General features: G+C 30.1%; 1 protein-coding gene across 1 annotated transcript; it reads right to left on the bottom strand.

Annotated features, from left to right (window-relative positions):
* Positions 1-16,334: 16,334 nt before the first annotated feature.
* Positions 16,335-20,275, bottom strand: LOC109801064 (indole-3-pyruvate monooxygenase YUCCA6). The gene is made up of 4 exons (XM_020362043.3): positions 19,050-20,275; positions 18,196-18,444; positions 17,347-17,469; positions 16,335-17,251 (listed from the first exon to the last, which is right to left on the bottom strand). The coding sequence occupies exons 1-4, from the start codon at positions 19,728-19,730 to the stop codon at positions 17,027-17,029; spliced, it is 1,278 nt and encodes a 425-aa protein (XP_020217632.1). The 5' UTR covers positions 19,731-20,275; the 3' UTR covers positions 16,335-17,026.
* Between the last annotated feature and the right edge of the window lie 589 nt (positions 20,276-20,864).

Here is a 20,864-nt window from a genome sequence, read left to right as displayed (position 1 = left end):
TTCACAAAACTTTTGCAAATTGCGATAAAAAATGTGCTTACACGGTGTATACCCTGCATAATAAAAAATTAAAAATAATGCACAATATAAAATTTTGAAATGATTAAAAAATTTAAAATAACAATACGTACCTAACTTCACAAGCTTTTGTTTAAGTTTCACATCCTTGAATCGAGTATTAAAATTACTTGCAATGTGCCTAATGCAGTACTTGTGATATGCATTTGGCGGTCTCCACCCAATTGCCTCATTGTCAATGGTCGATTTAATGCTACGATGTCGATCAGATATTAAACATATCTCTTCTTTGTTTGTAACATGTAACCGCAAATGAGACAAGAACCACGACCACGCAAGTAATGTTTCTCCTTCAACCACAACAAATGCAAGAGGAAGAACGTTGTTATTACCATCTTGTCTTGTAGCAATCAGCAATGTACCTCGATACTTCCCATATAAATGAGTGCCATCAACTTGTATCAACGGTTTACAAAAATTAAAGGCATCACAACACGGCTTGAAGGTCCAGAATAATCTGTGAAATTGACGGTAACCACGATGACAACGATTACCAACAAAAAAATCATCATGACACAGATCATAAAATGATCCTGGAGCAATTTCTTTCATGTATTGCAGCCATCGAGGTAAATAAGCATACGATTCTTCCCAATCTCCAAAAACGTTAACAATTACTTTTTGTTTCGCCATCCAAGCCTTTCTATAAGATATTTTGAACCCAGTTTGAGATGTTATTCTCTCTTGGATAAGGCTAATCTTGATTAATGGATGTTGGTTAACCATTCCTACATATTAAATATTAGTAATCACTAAAATAAATTATTATTAATATAAACTATAAACTTTGCATAACTTACCTTGTATGAATGTTGCAATTAACTCAGAATCTAACTTAGCATGATCTTGGGACAAAGACATGTTCAAACACGTATGACGTCCACCCCACTGAGTCACTTTCCACTTATCAGATCTCTTTGACTCAATGGCTCTCATGTACCATGCACATCCATCATGTGCATTTGGACATCTAACAACCCACTTAGTCTTTTTCGACTCAACCACATAAAAACTTTGATAAATTCTCATTGCATTTTGCTTGACTGCATTTTTAACTGCATCTTTATTCTCAAACTCCAACCCCACATATAAATCTTGCCCAATTGACCAAGTACTACCGACATCCATCCCTTGGATATCTTCTTCATCGGGATGATTCCAATTGATGTTAGTGTAGTGGGGTAAATTACCCCAAAATTGACTTCCACCTATTTTAATAATAATGAATTTAGTAATTTCAATAAAATCAATTTCAACATTTTATTTTAAACAAATAACAAATTATTGACAAATTTAATTTTCAGATGTTACCTTCAGTAGATGGATACATTGAAATTGGTTCAACCATTGGATTATTAACAAGAACATCCGGCTGCACCTCATCATCAGATGGTTCACAATTATCAATTTCATCTTCATTGGATTCATCAATGCTTTCATATGATGATGAAACATGATAGTCTTCATCTTCTTCGTCATCTTCATCTTCGTCTCTTGTGATCAAAGGTGATCGTTCAATTGACAAATTTTCTAATGAAAAAGTAGAAGATTCTTGCATGCCTATTTCAGCATATAATTCCATTATTGGCATCACATTCTGGCTCTGAAATGCTTCTATCATGCACTGTACATCATCATCGTCACTCAATTCCAATGAAGAATATATGTTGTTATCACCTTGTGAAACTAAAAATCAGTAACTTACAGATAATATCACTTGATTTGAGTTAAGACTAAATTTGTTGTGAATCATTCTCTTTAATATATCCAAAGTGATACCTCGTTTAATATACATTCATTTTCTTGGTCCATCAAATGTTACACCTTCAGCACCTTCATACATCTTTTCAGTGTAAATATAAGCAATCATTTGATCCATAATATCTGCAACAACAAAAATTAATTAGTGCAAATAGCTACAATTTATATCTTAACAAAAACAAAATTATACTCGCCGAATCAGAAAGAAACGTAACTGGCTCAGAAATTTAAATCAGATCAAAACGTAACTGATAAATATATGATTTCAATTGTGAAAAAAACGTTACTGGGAGGGGGTATATATACTGATATTGTCATTATGGGCCATAGCGACATAGTGTTGCTATAGGCCATAGCGCCACTTTTAAATCATTAAATAGTTTTTAATTCATGGTTAAATAATTTAAAGACAAAAATCTATATAGAAAACAAAAGAAATTAGAAAAAAAATAACTTTTTAATTATACATTATTATTTAACTGCTAATATAAAATAAACAAATTTTAAAACAAAATAAGTTAATAATTTAAAAAAAAAAAACAATTAAACTAGTGGCGCTATGACCTATAACGACACTGTGTCGCTATAGGCCATAGTGCCACTAGTTTATTTGTTTTTTTTTAAATTATTAACTTATTTTGTTTTAAAATTTGTTTATTTTATATTAGCAGTTAAATATGAATTTGTAATTATAAAGTTATTTATTCTGTAATTTATTTTGTTTTCTATATATATTTTTTCCTTTAAATTATTTTCTGACGAATTAAAAAATTAATTTTAAAATAATTAAATACATTTTTTAAAATTATGTTTTTTAAAAATTAATTTTTATTTTTATAAATATATAATAAGTAAACTCAGTTTATTATTTTTAGGGTACATTTAAATTATTTTAGTTTTTTTCATTTTTTTTCTTAAATGGTGTTGCTATGGGCTACATCATTTTTGTTGGCCCATCAACTGTGTTGGCCCAGCCCATAGCGACACTGTTATGGCTCAGTCCAGCCCATTCTGGGCCAAAAAAAAAATTGCCACGTGGCATGGGTGTCGCTATGGCCCATAGCTACACCGTTGTAAACAGCTCCAAAGACGTAAATACTTTCAAAAGAGCCTCATTTACGTAAATAAGTTGGTCAACGACCCCACTTTGATAAAAAAACCTTACACGTTAACATGGCTTGATCTATTATAATTTTAGCAAGCCAATTTAATGGGCTAAGTGCTGACTGACCTATCCATGTACAGTAGGCAAGTGACATGGTTGGCATGAGAAACCCACCCTTTAGTCATCTCTAATTTGATTTCAAATTCTATTATATAACTTGTTACCAAGTGACATATTTTGTTTGATTTTTTAAAAAATATTTGTATTTTTATATGTTTTCTAAAACAACATGTTATCCTTTAAAATAAAAAAAATAAAAAAACTTTTTTCTTCTTTTCAAAAAGCTGATTTTTTAAAATTATTTTTTTATTTTTACACAAACATGCCCTTTAATATATAAGAGTATCTTGGGAATTTGCCGAATCTATCAGATGATATTGGCAATTGAAGTTGTATAAGAGGTGATTTTCCTTGACAAACATTCCAAGGAAAGGCAATCATATGATCGAACCCTAATGATATACAGATTTGGACTATTGATAGATGACCTTTTCGTTGACTAATAATTATATTGCTTACCGTCTGACTTGATGCTGACTGTTTCCAATCACCATTATTTCCCTCTTCTCTCTCTCTCTCTCTACATATATATTAACGTGCATGTACCACCAATTCAATTTTAAAGAACAATAAAGTGCAAGAAGAAAAATCAGAAAAACAAAGCCAAGGTATACTTTGTAACAGGTTGAAGAAAGAAGAAAGAAGAAAGAAGAAAGAAGAAAGAAGAAACAGAACAATATGCAATATTATTTTCTTCTTGTTAATAAATAATAAAAAGTATGAGAAATAAAATAATATTTAAGAGTAATTTAGTCTACATAATTAAAAAAATATAAATTAGTTCATTATCCTTTTAAAGATGAGAGAAACACAAACATGAGATGAGATATTTTAGTTTATTCATCTGTCTTTTTCTCTCTTCTAAATCAAATGAAAAAAAAAAAAAAAAAACCACCACCTCTTCTTATCTCTAATCAAATAAATATGATATTATTATATCAATGAGGGTTAGGTCTAGTAACTACTAATTATAAATACTGAGTCTAATACAAGAAATTAATCCTTCATAATGTGATTAAGTAAGGTTTAAATATGTGCCAAGAGATATGCTTACATTTAGTGTCTGATAGTACTTTAAATATGATTTATATATATATATATATATATATTGCTAAAGTTGAATGATCTAATTTAATAAAGTTAACTTCAAACTATTTGATGTATTGAAATTTATACTTCAATTAATTTTAATCATAAATCTTACTATAGAATGTGGCTCCTTGGGAGAGAGAATTGGTTCAAATAAAATAAGGAAGCGTGAGCAATAAAAAATGGGAGAAAATGAGTTCCTAAGAAGAAAGAAGTGAGAAAAGAAATACAATGGTCCATATAGGTAGCGAAATCCGGTGCAAGACGTTTGTATTGATGAAACCCGTTTGGGATGATGAATAATTTGAAGGTTAGGACCACACCCAATTAAGACTTTTAACCCCTCAAACTATACGATGGTCCTGAATCGTGATTAGCATCCATGTGCACCATCACGTGTACGTACATTTTGAATTGCCCTATAAAGCTTGTGGATGCTAATGCTATACTATACACCATGCAAGGACCACCTTAGTTGTGGGTTTTAATTAATTTCCTTACTTTGAGTTGCATTTTATGCTCAAAAGCAAAAGCAATTCAAGCTGGCTGATAGGCCAATCATATCTCGCATTTTCCTTTGAATTTGATTGAAACCTCATGATCAAGTAGGTTTCCAACACATATTAAAAATTATAATCAAAATTAATTAATTTCTCAACTGGGTATTATTTATGTTTGCTAAGGCTTGGGTATGATTACTAGTATATATACTGTTGCTATGCATATGTAATATTTTAGAAGAGAGTATTAGACGAAAGTCCAAACGATTTGGGTGAAAGTTGTTCTTGTAATAGCAATAGCTAGCAATGTAGCATGAGAAGACAAGGACTTGGACAAATGGGTGAGCTACGTATAAATTCTGCAACTCCTCTGTGCCAATTGTTGATTTGGTTTCTCCTAATTAATTGTTGCACAGAAATTAAAGCTTTCTTAGTTTGACTAGTTTATACTCTTTGACTCATTTTGATTGTGATTTTAAAATATTAATTAAATATATAGATAGTTGGACAAAAATGTTAAACATCAAACAAAATGCATGGAAGATTAGTATTTAATATTTAACTAAAAGATAGTTTGATTTACCAAAAACAAAATGTATAGAGAAGGTGATGTTTTTCTAACTTAGTATTAGTACATTGATATTCTCACTAAAAACAAATATGTAATGATACATAATATTTGTTACCAAAAATTACTTTTATCTATATTATATATGTTGGTATATTATTAAAAAATGTTGATATAAGATATAGTAATACACAATATATGTTATTAAATTTCATTTAAAAATTAACATTAAAATTATGTGCAACTATATATTAAATAAATTTATATTTATATATATTTTATTACAATAATACATTTTGTATGTAACATTTTATTGTAGTGTCTCCTTTTAACATAATTTAGTTTATACTTAATATCAAGAATTAAATCCTAAATAACTTAATTAAGAATAAAGCTGTTATCACTTGTATTAATCAATATTAGTATGATGGGAGTAATTAAGTTTGTTTGTGGAATAAAAGCTTTATAAATAAAGTTAGCATTTTGTCACACGTTACTTAAAATAGTGCTCGAGTTCATAGCTTATAAATAATTTATTATTTTTCTCATTTCAATCTTTAATTTACTTTTTTTTTCTCAAAATGATAATAATTTAAGATTTTTATGCACAAATTAATAAATATATATATATATATATATATATATATATATATATATCACTTTTGGATACAATTTTATTAAAATAGTCTCATACTCTAATTAAATGCATTACTTTTATGTGGAGAAAATTAGGAATTTTTTTTAATATTATGTTGGAAATTGTGAACATCAGTTATTTAGAATATTTTTTCAAATATTAAAACTACAATAATTTTGAAATAGAAGGAGTAATAAAATTCTTGATTTGTATTTTTTTAGTAGTGCAGTGTTAATTTAATCATCACACTGCTGATATTTTATTTTTAAGAAAACATTTGATCATTTAAAATAATTAAAATCATAATTTTTATTTCTCTAAATAATAAAAGTTATATTAAAAAAATTATAAAAGAAAATCAATTTATTTCTTTTAGCATACTAAAAATTTGTTTACCATCTTATTTTACTGTCTTATAATTGTTTATGAAATAAATTTAAGCATAGGTTCTATGTTATAACAATAAGATGGTATCGATCGATGAATTTGTCATCTGACCATTCAAATAAATGATAAATCACAAACTTGGCATAACAAAATCTATCAAAGATTAAGAAAACTGAACAATAAACAATAATAATAATAAAAAAATTAAAAAAGGTTCACAAAATTTTGAGAATTTTTTTAATACAATATTATTTAATTTTTTATAAAAGAAATACATTTGCCATTAATGTCACTATTCTATATGTAAAATTATTATTATTAATAATGAATATTGATGTATATTATTAAAACTTAAACTTAAGTTTTGTAATATATTTAATTTGGATTTTTGTATATATTTTGAATGATAGAAATTCATAAAAAAAATGTTTTTAGCCTTTAATACCATAAAATTACTTTATTATATTTCTGTAATATTATTTTATATATATTTATTATTATTTATATTATTTTATTAACACCAATTCGATTACAATTAAATTATTGAATTTCTCGACCGAAAATTATTGAATTTTGGACAGTACCTTATCCGGCTAATCCGACTTTAAAAATATTGCTTCTTACATACAATGAATCTGGCAAACTAAGTGGGAACACACTTTCCGAATATTTAATTTCATTCTAAACTGAACTTCAAACTAAGAAAGCCTCACCGTTTTTTTTGTTTTTTGGTTTTGTTTTTTCCATAAATAAGGCAAACAATTCTAGAGGGTATGAAGAAGTTTAGTCAAAGATAAAATGATTTTGGTAAGATGGATTGATTCTACTCGAGTTATGTTAACTGAACATTTTTTTTTTTGTTTTTTTTTTTTTTTTATAAAGATAGGAAAAATTATATCGATGGTCGCAATGAAGATTGAACTTAAGTCTTCATGATTCTACTCGAGTTATGTTAACTGAACATTTTTGCTTTTGTTAATCGAAGATGTGAGATTAGATTAAACCGATTTATTTTATTTTAATATATGGGATTTAAACTCCTTTACGAGTTTAAATTTTATGCATTATAAAAATATTGTTAATTAGTTAAAACAATATGATAAATATAATTTTAACGCAATTATTTTTAAAAAAATAGCAAATTAATTATGCATACCAAATTGTAATTAAATAGTAGTATAAAATATTTTACGTTGTAAATATATATATATTATTTTCTTAATTTTAATTTGAAGTGTAGCATTGTACTTTATTTTGTTAATTATTGTGATTTTTTTAATAATCATATGTTGTGGTGTTTTGGAGTTTGTTGAGAGATTTTAGGAATTAAGGAACTTTTGAGGAGCTTTTAGGTGTTTAGAGAATTTTTTTGGATAAAGGTTCAATTTGACTTTGAGAAGGTATATAAGATTTATTTTTTTTGAAACTTGAGTTTCATAAATTCATTCATTAGAAGAAAAAAAACTTATAGAGAGATAAGATAGAGAGAAGTACTTTGGAACCAATGAGATCCTGCTTCTTCTACTGATCTCCAAGTACTTGCAGGACCCTTCCCATGAGAGTTGATTGCTTGTTGGTGATTCAAAGCCCGTAGAGCTAAAAATCACAACTTTCGAGAAGAGTCAAACAGAGTTCTTGGTGGAGCTCGCTCTTCTTCCTTCTTCCTCTCTTTCTATTGGATTTTTGCAGTAAGGGAAGTTAGATTTGATCCTTTTGCTTTCAAGTTGTTTATGTTAATTTCCTCTTGAATGGTTGCTTGATTTGCATGCCTTGGTGATTATGTTGTTATTGAATTGAGAATGAGAGTTTTTTTGTTCATAAGGTTTATGAGATGAAATTCGATGTTTTGATCAATGATGTTTACATGTTGAGTTAGCTATTGGAAATGGGTTATTTGAGGTGTATGGATATGTTGTTGTATGTTGGAAATTTTATGGTTTTCAGGTGAAAAGAGCAATTTCATGAATTTACAAGTGCAAAATTCACTATCACATCAGGTGTGCCTTTATAGTGTCGAGCGTGACTCAAATCAGGGGTCATTTATCTTATTCGCACCAACCATTAAGTTCAATGGTGTCAAGCGTGAGGAGAAAGAATTATCTTTGTCTAGATTGACGTCGAACACCAATGGAGTCGGGCATGGGCTTTGCCATGCTAGACATGATAGTCCCTTAGCTCATCCATGTCAAGCATGGACTGAATGGCGTTGGACATGGATGAAGTAGAGAACTCCATGTCTTAATGATGCCAAGTGTAAGGTGTATGGCGTCGAGCATGGATTGCCTTATGAAAACTTGTCGTTGGTTTGATAAAATAGTGAACATGAATAGATTAGGTGAATGTGTGGTATGTTGTGTGTTGATTATTTTTGTTAGTTTTATATTTATTGATTTCGGATAATGCATATAGATTAATAACTATTGAACTATTGAGGCGTTGATGTTAGGAATGCTTTAGACATTTTAGAATGTTATGTTGATTAACTATTGAATGGTGTGATGATGTTGATAGTGCCCAAGGCATTTAAGCATTAGGGTGTGTTTTGTGGATCGACATAGGACAAGAGGAAAAAGTGTTTTTGAAACTTGGATATTTCATGGTGAGGATATTGGTGTGGTGTTGATGGCAACACTAGGAGAAGTGAAGGATGTGCTCCTCCTTGGAATTGCCTAGGCCGGATCTTCTTCAAGGAAATGCAATCCGAATTGAATGAACACTATAAGGAGGATCCTCGGAACAAGATGAAGGCTCAAGCCTTGGATGAAAGTATCCAAGCTCAAGGACCAATGGAGTGCTCACTTCAAAGAGAGGGAAGAAGGTGATCTTCCTAGGGTTTTGAGGTGAATTCTCTCAAGACTTTTGAAGGGGAAACTCGGCACTTAGGCTCTCAAATTTCATATATGATCAAAAGTGAGTACAATAGGTGAAAGGAGGGAACATATAGCTTCCGAAAATTAGGAGTACACTTGGCGCCACATGAGTGGTCACATGTTGGCGCCAAGATTTGAATTCAAATTCAAATTTGAATTCAAACCTTGTGTCACATGTGCATAACCGGTCATGAAGAGCTAAATGCAAATTAGATTGAATTTAGTATGTATTTAGGGTTGCATTTCGATGTCACACTTGTGCAGCCAAGGTGGTGCCAAGAGTGTGGCCTAAATGCAACTTAAATCCATCCTAAATTTAACCTAATTTGTCCTAATTCAAATGAACTACTAATCCTCCTTAAATCCTAATCTAATGACCAAAATACAATGGTCTAAAGAATACAATGGAAAGGAAAAATTACAAGAATGAAAATGAGCCCAATATTGGGTACCAAAAGCCCAAAGCCCAAGAAGCCCAAAATTAAGCCCAAGACACCTAAACCCTAATCTATGGTCAAAATACAAGACCAACAACAAAGTAAATTCCTATACTAAGAAAATACATTTAAACATGGTGTTCAATCAATCAAAGCCCAAGTGAGAAGCACCCTAGGCCCACCAAGCCCATTGGGCCCACTAAGCTCTGAAGCAGTCAAATCTTCAAGTAACCTCCTGGCCATAGCTCTAGTGGTTGGGCCTTTAGCCCATGCTCTTCCATCAGGTGTTCTACTAGCCTAGTTATTAAAACCTCTTATTGAGTGGTTGACTCTTCTAAGATCTTAGTTGATGTGATATGTGGGTCAGGTCGAGGCATATTGGCTATAAGTGACCATCGTATAGGGGTTATGTTGAGTTATACTTATTATAAGTGACCAATGTTGATTAATATGTGGGTCAGGTCGAGACATATATGTATAAAGTAACCAACTAAATAAGGTACAAGGTAGGTACTTAATCCCTATCTAACTATTGAAAGAGTGTAGTATTTGGAGGGTAGTCGATGGACTAATCCCATAGAGGGCTTAGTGTTGTAAGTTAATGTCATGGTATAGGCTCATACTTAGACTGTTCTATCTTGAAAAAAATACTAGACTTCCTAGTTTAAGTGACAACATTGGAGAAATTATGTTATTAAGGATTGGTATCCCAATTGGTTGTTGATCTAATAGGTTTAAAAAGATTGTGTTAGTTTGGTAGGATCAAACCACTTAAATTGCTCATTTTTGTTGTAGGAGATCTCCATAAGTGAACACATAACAACGCATGTAGTTGAGGTGTTATACATATGATGTATTGGTTGTGGTGTTGTTCATATATGCTTATTGATTATATTATTGAATGACATTTGTGTGGTGAAAGATGAAATTATCATATATTGTTGAGTTGTCTACCTTGTAAGGTGTTGAATGTCATGATGAGGTGTTTTGTTGTGATGCTAAGTTGTAGACCTTGAGGTGTATGTGGTGTGGTTTACATGTTGTGGTAGTATGGTAGTGTTACTCCTATACTCATTGTATGATTATTTCTATGTACACCAACTTATCGTTGTATGTTTTCTAGTCATTGAATTGTGATGATCATGTTTACTTGAGAATATAATAAGATTAGACTATAAACTTTTGGATTAATAAGAGTCAAATTGTTAACAGTGTAACTAGTGCTACTTTTGGTAGTGATTATATAATATTACTGGATTGATAACATAAAGTTTTTATTTTTAGTACTAAATTATTATATATATATATATATATATAATTATATGTACATTAATTCTAGGTAATTATGACTTATTTTTTACTTGTAATTATTAAACTATTAAGTGTGAAAACCAAATCGCTATATAAAAAGGTTAGTTAACATTCAATTTTCTATTTTGAGAAACCACATTTTAAAAATGCAAAAATTAGGATGAACCTCCACGTGGCACGTTAGATTTACAAGCATGTCGTTAGAATACGAATTGCAGTATACATCGAAGAAAAAACAAATATTAGAATGAGCCTCCATGTGTCATTTTAGAATTGCAAGTATTCCATTAGAAAAACAATAGCCATATCATGAATTTTAAAAGAAAATTTTGAGAGGTATAAATTTAAATGAAAAGTTCAATGTGAAGAATATTATTTGTATACAAAATTATGTAAAAAAAATGGCATAATTATCTGCTTATTTTAAAATAAGTTTAATGATACAAGAGTATATATATATATATATGTATAATTTTAAAATTGACATATGACATTATTAATGGTTAATGAAGGATTCGAATTGGAGATAGATGCCGTGTGAGAAATGATAAAGGAGAGAGGAATGAGAAAGGACAGGTAATGACATTTAAGGCCCAAAGATGGGCCCAACATTGATGGCTCAATGATTTTTTAGGCAACATGTCAATTGGTATTTGGTAATCTCTCTCTTTCTTTTTTATTTTATTTTTGGTGAATCTCTCACTGTGTTTCCTTTGATTAAATACAATTATAAATATGGTGCATAAGACGAAAGTTCTTCGATGTCTGCATCTGTCATACAATACATACGCAATCTTTTCAATAAAAATAAGAATCCAAACTGAAGACCCATGTAATGTCATACAATACATGACAGAAGTACATGCATTGTCAAATTCTCAAACATTCTCCTACATGATTAGTACACATCATATGTACCCATTGCCCACTTCACTGTATTGCATGCATGGAACAATGCATGAAATGACTCATCATTAAATTTTAGCAGCATTGCACAAATCATACAATCTTACCAAACATGACACCGTTATAAATATACAAATTTTATCTCGACTTAAATAAACCCTAAATCCTAAACTTAAATATATTTTCAATCTCTTAAATTTAAGATAAATTTATTTTTTTAAAATTTAAAATTGTTATTTTTAATTTTTGTAATTTTTAAAAATTTTATTTTAATCTTTTAAGTCATTAATAACATATTTAAAAATGACTAATTAAGATAATTATACAATATCAACCAAATTTAATGTAATATTTTTACTAATAGAGATACCAATAGGTAAATTTCATGCAATAATATTTGATAAATTTTTTAACAAAATTTAAATATAAAAACTAAAATAAGATTTTTTGAAATTACAAGAATTAAAAATAATAATTTTAAATTTAAAGGACTAAAAACAAATTTACTTTAAATTTGAGGAACTAAAAACATATTTAAGCTGTTTATCTCTGTTATCTGGTACACTCAAATAATTGGATTTTTTTTTTGGCTTCTGGTTAAACCCAACAAAATCAGTTATTTTTCATGTAGGTGTCAGAATTTTAGTACTAAAAGTTCAATTTAATCTAAGCCATTTAACAAGTTTTAATTTTTCTTTTATTACATTTTATTAAGAATAGACACAATTGAAATTTCATTTCATACACTTAGAGTCTATAACATATTTATTTCGTATAATGTGAAGTTTTGAACAAAAAAAATCGTACTTTTATATTATATAGTTCATGTATTTGTATAAAAATAAGTAGTAAGACATGTCTATAAAAAGTAATCAACTATTTGAGCATACATTTAAACTCTCTTAACTAAAGAAAAATCTAGGTCCTTAATTATACATTTGAACTCTCTTAACTAAAGAAAAATCTAGTCCTTAATTATTTATATACAATATAATTAAATAAGTTTAAATATATTTTAATCTCTTAAAATTGAGATATTTTTTTCCTAAAACTTAAAAAAAAATATTTTTAATTCTTATAATTTTAAAAATTAATTTATTTTAATCATCTGTTCAAAATGTCGTTATAGATAATCTGTTCATGCAAAATTTATTTATTAGTATTTTTATTAATAAAAATATTATAAGTATAAGTGACTTTTGTTAATGTCGTAGTTAATTTAAGTTACTAAAAAAAATTTCTTGAAAATATTGGTACTGAATATATATTTTTAATTTGAAGACCTAAAAACCTTATTTTAAATTTGAAAGATTAAAAATAAATTTATATCTTATAAATATATAATTTAAAAATATAATTATACTTTTATATTTATACTTATAGTATAATACACACGTATATGCCTAGAAAAAATTATTATTAATCCTAACATGTTAAAGAGTTAGAATGAATTGATTATCCTTTCAACTTGCATAACTCAATCCGCATAACTAGTCAATCCAACTAGTAAAATGTTAACTTGAGTTGAGTTTTCCTACTGACTTGTATTATTTTAATTTTTTCATAAACTATTTAATTAAAAATTAATTTTTTTTACATAATTTTTATAAAGTATTTTAAATTTCATCTTATTTTGTTGTTCTAATGATAATTTCTATAAAAAAGTATACTAAAAAAGTTTAGTTGTGCGGTAATATTTTTGTGATTGAAATATTATGCTTATTTCACTTTTATTATTTGTTTTTTTATCTCAACTTATGAATCAATTTTCTTTTTATAAAAATTGATATTTACAACCCATTACATGATAGGTTGTGATTTTCAACTAATTTTTAAAATAGGTTTAAACCATCTTGATCTAATTTTTAGTAGGTTAAAAGCGAATTGGATCAAATTAGGGTAATCCATTTGACATGCTTAATATTAAGGCAATAAGGTGAAAAACGAACTCTAGACATAAAGTCACAAACAATAATCGAATAAAAATCATAAGCTACTTAAGAATATATAAGGAAAAAGTGCAAAATAAACAATAATATTTTCTCCGATTCTTATTATAGGAGCCAAATCTTTAAATTGATTTATTCCTTTTTATAAGACCTAATCTATTACGTATTTGACATTCATTTTTACTTTACAAAAATAATCTTATCGAATGCATTAATGAGTTCAATAAATAAGTAGAATTTATTTAGTGAATTTCCCTTAAAATACAAACAATCTTCTATTTTTAATTTTAGAATACAAAAACTTTAAGAACATATAATAAATATTTTATTAATTTATCGGCAATTTAAGAAGAGTTTAAATTTAAGACATATTCATTAATTTTTTAAAATAATTAAATTTTTTAATCTTAGTGAATTAGTTATTTAAATTTTATAATAAAAATGGAAGAGAGTAAAGTATATATAAAAAAAAATCAGGTCTATAGTCAATACACACATTTGAGATAATATGTAATTGGCAACTCAAACGGCATAAAAAAAATGCACAAAAGTAAAGAATTGGTGGTAAAATAGGTTTAATATAGAAAATATTTTATATTCAAATTTTAATCTTATTATAATTATTACGAATAAAAAAAATAAAGTTGCCCTTTACATAATCCCATATCATAATTGTAGCTTATTTTTGAAAAGCTTCACTGCAGCGCCATTTACTTTAAAGTTAGGCTTTAATTTCGGAAAATAATTAAATCAATCAAAAATAAAGATTGTGACTTTTTGAAAATGTTTTTTTATTCTACGTAAATATATTCGATCTCAATTTAATTTTAATTTTAAAAATTAGCATATTATATTAAAATAATAAACATAATTTTTATATCGTAATTTAAATAATATATTTTCATTCCTGAATTTTAGATGATGATTATTAGTTTTGACATAATAAACGTTATAATTTGTCTCAACTTGGGGAACATAGACTGGATAAAGATGAATTTTTAGTGGAACATTAAAACCATTTTGTTTTACCCAGTCGTAGTTGATCTTGGTTTTAAATGCTCCCACATGTGCATATCAATTTGACTCGTGTTTAAAAGATTCCACGTATGAATTTTCTTGATTTTTGCTTATCCTTTTTCCTCTTTCTTTGGGATTCCCTTATTAACCGTAAGAAGATATTTTAATTGCAAAACTGAATTATGACTAATCACCTGAAATTTAGGATCACATAAAAAGTTATATTAATTATCCTTTATTAAATAAATTATTAAATTACTCCATTCAATTCTTTATATAAAAATTAAATACGTACAAGTTTTTGGTCTAATTAAAAAAAAAACTAATGAAACATAGACTTATTTTCAAATTTATATATTAATTGTTAATCTTTTATACCCTTGTTTTATTAAAAAAATTTATAAACTAATTAATTATTTAAGCTATATTAATTTAGTATGCAAAATCACGTTTTTTTACTCATTTTGTTATGTATAATGTCATTGAATATAATTACTGCTTGAAGAACATTCATTTTTTTTAAAATATTTTTAAATAAAGTAAAACCTTTTGATTTCTAAGCTAAAGAAGATCTTTGGTAATGACTAAGGTCTAAGGTTTTACATTTTTAATAGATTTTTCTACTTACAATTTAAACAACTTTCTTCACTATTTTTTTTTTTCCTTTTGATTTTATTCCTTTTCAGCATTAAGGAGGCACTTGTCAATTATGTGCCTCCCTCCCCCATTATCATGCTTAAATAACAGTAAGATTACTGGAGGAAAAATGGAAAGCAAAGATATGACTGCTCCTTTTTTCTGACTCGTTGAGATCACTATTGTTGTGCTAAATTTGGAGTAAAATCAAACTTGATCTGCATAATTAGCAGTAGCTGCTTTAGAAGCATAAATTTGAGCACTATGAGCCATTCCTGGAAAGGAATAAACAAACACAGTCATCCATTGCCCTTCTAACCTCCCAGATTTGACACTTTGACACTACAATGAATGACGTTGACCCCTCCAACCCTGTTACACTTTTTCTTTTTCTGGATAAATAGTTACACTTCGCCCTTTTTCTTATTATCATTGCAATGACTCAGATCATATCAAATCAACGTGACTACCTAGAGTTTTTTCACTTCTATATCTTACTCAACTTGCACACATATACATAGTAGGTGGGGTTGTGTCACTCTGTACACTGCTCTCTTTCTGACAAAGCAACCCAAATGAAATCACTTTAACGTGCCTTTGTTTCACTGTTGTTACTGAATTAATTTCAATTATATGTCTCACATTTGAGAGTGGTAAGGTAATTTGTAAAAGGGTGGTTGTCATTGATGCAAAGCCACCGCATAATGGCTTGTCCCAGTTATTTCGCCTTGCTTGAATTCTCATAGCGGTGTCAATTTAATGAAGTTGGTGAGTAGGTAATAAATGTGATAACAATTCTACTGCATTTCCCTGAAATTAATTGCTTCTGGCTCTTTCCAAACGCACATTCTCATCAAGCTTCAGCTGAAAACCGGGAGTGGTCCTGATCCCTACTTGGAATGAAATCATTTCGACAGTGAAATTGCGTGGAAGTGGTAATCAAAATGGTACACAATCTAGCACTTCATCCCAAGCTATAAGTTTTTTTTCCCTCTCATTTAACTTTTGATTTTTTTTTTTCTCTTACAAAATAAACCCAAGCCAAACAATTTAAGCATAAACATGCAACCAAAAAAACATCAAAATGTTATACTCTATCCCTAGAGAAAAAGGTGAAGGTGAAAAAAATAAAAAGGATATATAGGTTAAACTGAAATCTCAGCTTTCTCAACCATGTTCTCCTACTCTGTTTCTCTCACTCACTCTCTCTCTTGTAAGTCAAACCTACTTAAGGAAAAAAAAAATGCAATATGTACAAGACGTACGCATAACCAAGGACCTAAGCTAGGCCCCCACAAGAAAAATCCACCATCTTTCTTTGCTTCAACTTCAATTCAACATCTCCTTCTCAACCCCGATGATTCCATCAAAATTAAGCTGAAGGGCATCAAAGTAAAATCCTCATCATTTTTGTTTCGCTTTTGCCCAATTCTCCCATGCATAAATGGATATTGGAGGAGCATCATTTTGGTACTAGCAATGAACACGTATGATAGCGTAATACCACCAAAATCCTCCGTTTCCATTAATGTACCAACTTCAATAAATCTCTTCTCTTTTGCCTCTTGGCCAAACCCAAACATCAATTGCCATTTTTTTCTTCCAATCTCTTCTCTATGTCTGCACTTAGCCAAAACCAAATTAGGATCCATCAATTATGAATTTGGTTGCGGCAAGTGTGAGCGAGCAAAAGCACTTGTATGGTTTGCTTCAGCTTCCCAACACTGTTCAATGTCTTCAGCTATTCTCTTTGCATCCATGGATGCACCAAGTAGTCCCTTTTTGGTAAAACCCACTGCATAGAGACCATTTTTACCTTTCCACCCATTTGGAAATGGTTTTCTTGGGTACCCATCTTGCTTAGAGAACATATCTTCTTCCTGCACAATATATGAATTTAAGAATGCTAGAAATTAAATAAACTTGTTGTATTTAATGTATTTGAAAAGGAACGGGTAAGTGTCATGTGTCACACCTTAAGCCAATAGGGTACATTACTTTTGTAACCAGTTGCCAATATGATTGCATCATAATTCTCTGTCCTTCCGTCCACAAATTCCACTGTATGACGTTTAAGCCGCTTAATGCCTGGACGTACCTACATCAATTTTGAGTTTGACATACTCAGATTTTCATTTGTGCGTTGATTTTCAAACAACGGAAATAATTAACCCCACCAAGCATGATCACAACAATGATTAGTGATCACTGAACAACGTCTTTTGTCCATTAGCTTTCGGATATTTTTTATTAAACAACAACAACCTAAAATTAATAAATTCTAAACCTTATGCTTTCCGCCCACGACTTGATTGAAAACGCACAATGATGGAAAATCCCGAGGGTCATTTCATTTGATTAAATATAAAAAGGAGAGGGGAAATGGAAAATTTTTATGATGAAAAAGCAAAAGAAAAAATTAGGTAGCAGCTAGCATTTGGAAAAAGTACGGTGTAATTTTATTTTATTTTACTTTGCTAAATTATGACTAATTTTGTAAGTATTAGGATTTAGTAAGGTATTAAAATCTTCTGATAAATATTTTTCTTTATATAATTAAACCTTTAACCACATGTTTAAGGGCAATAATATTCACGGATCGGATCACGTGTAAATATATAAAAAAAAATTGTTTGGATAAAGTTTGGAATTAGTTTTAAAAGTTTTTACTTTGAATAGATGAGCCGTAAAAAACAATATTTACTTTGAAGAGATAAGTCGTAAAAAAGAACACTTTGATGAGCCCAGAGATGTGTTATATGAAGATTGAATATTAAAAGAGAAAGTTGAATTTGATTTGATAAAAAGGGGAAGGGGGAAGTACCTTAATGTCTCCACCTTTAATCTTGGCAAGGGTACCCACATCTAGCACAGGGGTCTTTCCTGACATGTTTTTGAGTTCAAGGGGACCCAAACGCGGCCGATCCAATCCGAATCGAGCAGTGTCACCGAGCATCAGCCATGACACCATTAGCAGAAACGCATCGACAAGTCGTATGGGTAACCACTTCAGCAACCACATGGACAACCCGAAAGTTGATTTTCCCAGCATCTCTCGTGGTAGAACATGTACCTTAACCCAAATTAAACCATGTTAATTAATCACTCATCACACACCCATGCGCGCATGCTTAATTCAAATCAATCCCAAGAAACTGCGAGAACAAGCTTTAAGACACGTGTTCCACAAAAAACAAAAAGCTTCTCAAGTTCCAATGGGTTGTTATTACTAGTTGTTACTTGAAGCCGGTGGGTATATGCTAGAACCAAACCAGGGTTTTAATTATCAACTTCGTGTGCGAGACTAAAAAAGCCAACCTCTGCACTGATTTCCTTTTGTTTTCAGAACGAACACAACAAACAACCCTTGCAGTTTCGTTTCTCCGATGATGTCAAATTCCATGTATATATTACGAACCCCCGACCATTATGTTCGAAATTTTTGCATGAGAAGAAGAAAAAAAAAACTAAACTAAATTAAAAACCCCATCTTTGCAAAACCCATCAGTGTATATATTTCGAAACACGACAAAAGTCAGCAATTAAAAAAGATGTATTGCAAATTAACCTTTTTCATGAATTCCAAATCAGGAGGGACACCAACTTTCGTAAAGAAGAAAAAAAAGTTTTTTTTTTTTTTTTTTTGGTTTTTGAGATGAGAGAGTTGTTAGTTCTTACAGTGTCTCTGACGACAAGTGAAGGAGTAGCATTATGGTTGCAAAGATCCAAGCAAACTTCCATCCCCGAGTTCCCACAGCCCACAACCAAAACCTTCTTCTCTCTGAACTCTTCCCCACTCTTATACAAACTGGTGTGCCTTATGGGCCTTCCAAAGTCCCCTACCCCTTGGATATCCGGCACCGCCGCCTCCGCATTCTCGCCGGTGGCCACGATGAGCCAGCGGCACATGTACACGGTGGCGTTCTCCGCCTTGTCGACGCTCCTCACGCGCCAGAAGCCAAGGTTTTGATCAAACTCTGCATGCTTGACGGTCTCATTGAACTTGGGCCTTATACCGAACCTCTCCGCGTAGCGCTCCAAGTAGTCCACGAACTGTTGCTTGGAAGGGTAGGTTGGAAAGTGCGAGGGAAAAGGCGCGAAGGGTAGCTCGCAGAATTGCTTTGGCAAATGGAGGCGTAAGCGATCATAGGTTTTAAGCTGCCACAGAGAAGCTATGCAGTTGGATCTCTCTAGAATGAGGGTTGGGATGGTTTTTTGTTTGAGGCACGCCGCCACTGCAAGCCCAGAAGGCCCAGCTCCTACTATGAGAGGCCCATGAAGCCAGACGGTGGAGTAGGATGACATGAACAACGGGTCATGCGCTTGCTTTCCCTCTATTTCTCGCAGACAATAGTCCATCAAGAACAACAACCCACTCTCACACTTAAATTTGTTGAGTGGTAAAGTAAAATTTATGTTTATGTTCCTTATTAAAGGAGGTTTATGTGCGTGAAAATTGGAGTGGATTAAGAGGGTGTTATCCACTTAATTGTTTCTTCTCTCTTATGAGGAGGGTTAAGCGGGAGGAGGAGCAACAACTACGGGGCTAAATCAGCAGCATTCATCACAGACTCAGAAAGATGGGGAAATCATATATATATATTCATTCCTGTTGCATCATAGAGGGAATTTATATGGACCAAATCCAAGTGGTAAAAACCATGGTGGGGACGAGTTGCATAATATTTAAGTACTATATCATGATTTGAGCTAGATAAATAAATGCACTTAGCTTTGGTGGGGATTTTACGGATTTAACCTCGCGCAGCAACGTCACTGTGATCGTCAATGGCTTGCACTTGCACTTGCACTCCCACAAAATAATTACTCTACTCTCTTTTCCTTTTTCAAGTGGTTAACGAATCCAACCGTGATATACTGATATCAGCTCCTCCGCTTTATAACGGAAGGACTGACTCAGCTTCCCCTCGGTGGTTTCTTAATTCTATCCCAAATATATAGCCACGTCACTGCTATATTTTCCATTTTCAAATACATTTCAAACATCTTTTTTGTTTTATTTTTTATAATTATAAAAAATATTTTTTTAACTGTACTCTTTAAATTACCTACCACACCTTCCCTCTCTTATTTACTTACTATTTTAAATAAATAAAATTATTTAAATGAGAACACTAATTATTCAGTCTAACTGCCTATTTAAATATACTTAGAATTGTTGATTAAAAATTTTATAGTAATGAATTACAGATATTGGAAAAAAAAAATTGCTAACTAAAATTGCATGCAAAATAAATGTTTTTTTTTAATTCAGAATAAATAATTATAAAAATGTATCATATATTTTTTTATTTGATTAATTTATTTTCACTTTATAAAAAATTATTTCATTAAAAAAATTTATAATAGAATAAGGTACAACTTCATGAAGGTAAGAATAAACTACTAACCTCTTTGAAAATTAAAATAATTATTAAAACTTACTTTGTAAAAAAAAAATAAATAAATAAAAGGTATTCAGCACTTGTTTTC

The sequence above is a fragment of the Cajanus cajan genome, chromosome 6, assembly GCF_000230855.2.
Source record: "Cajanus cajan strain Asha chromosome 6, NIPB_CcT2T_4, whole genome shotgun sequence".
NCBI classification, from domain to species: domain Eukaryota; kingdom Viridiplantae; phylum Streptophyta; class Magnoliopsida; order Fabales; family Fabaceae; genus Cajanus; species Cajanus cajan.
This window is presented reverse-complemented; position numbering and strand designations above follow the sequence as displayed.

Excerpts from the sequence above, each read along its gene's own strand:
- LOC109801064 (XM_020362043.3), bottom strand. The coding sequence starts at position 19,730 with ATGGACTATTGTCTGCGAGAAATAGAGGGAAAGCAAGCGCATGACCCG. Across the intron at positions 18,445-19,049 it reads CACTTGTCGTCAGAGACACT|GTACATGTTCTACCACGAGA; the intron begins GTAAGAACTAAC and ends ATTTGGGTTAAG. Across the intron at positions 17,252-17,346 it reads ATGTACCCTATTGGCTTAAG|GAAGAAGATATGTTCTCTAA; the intron begins GTGTGACACATG and ends TATATTGTGCAG.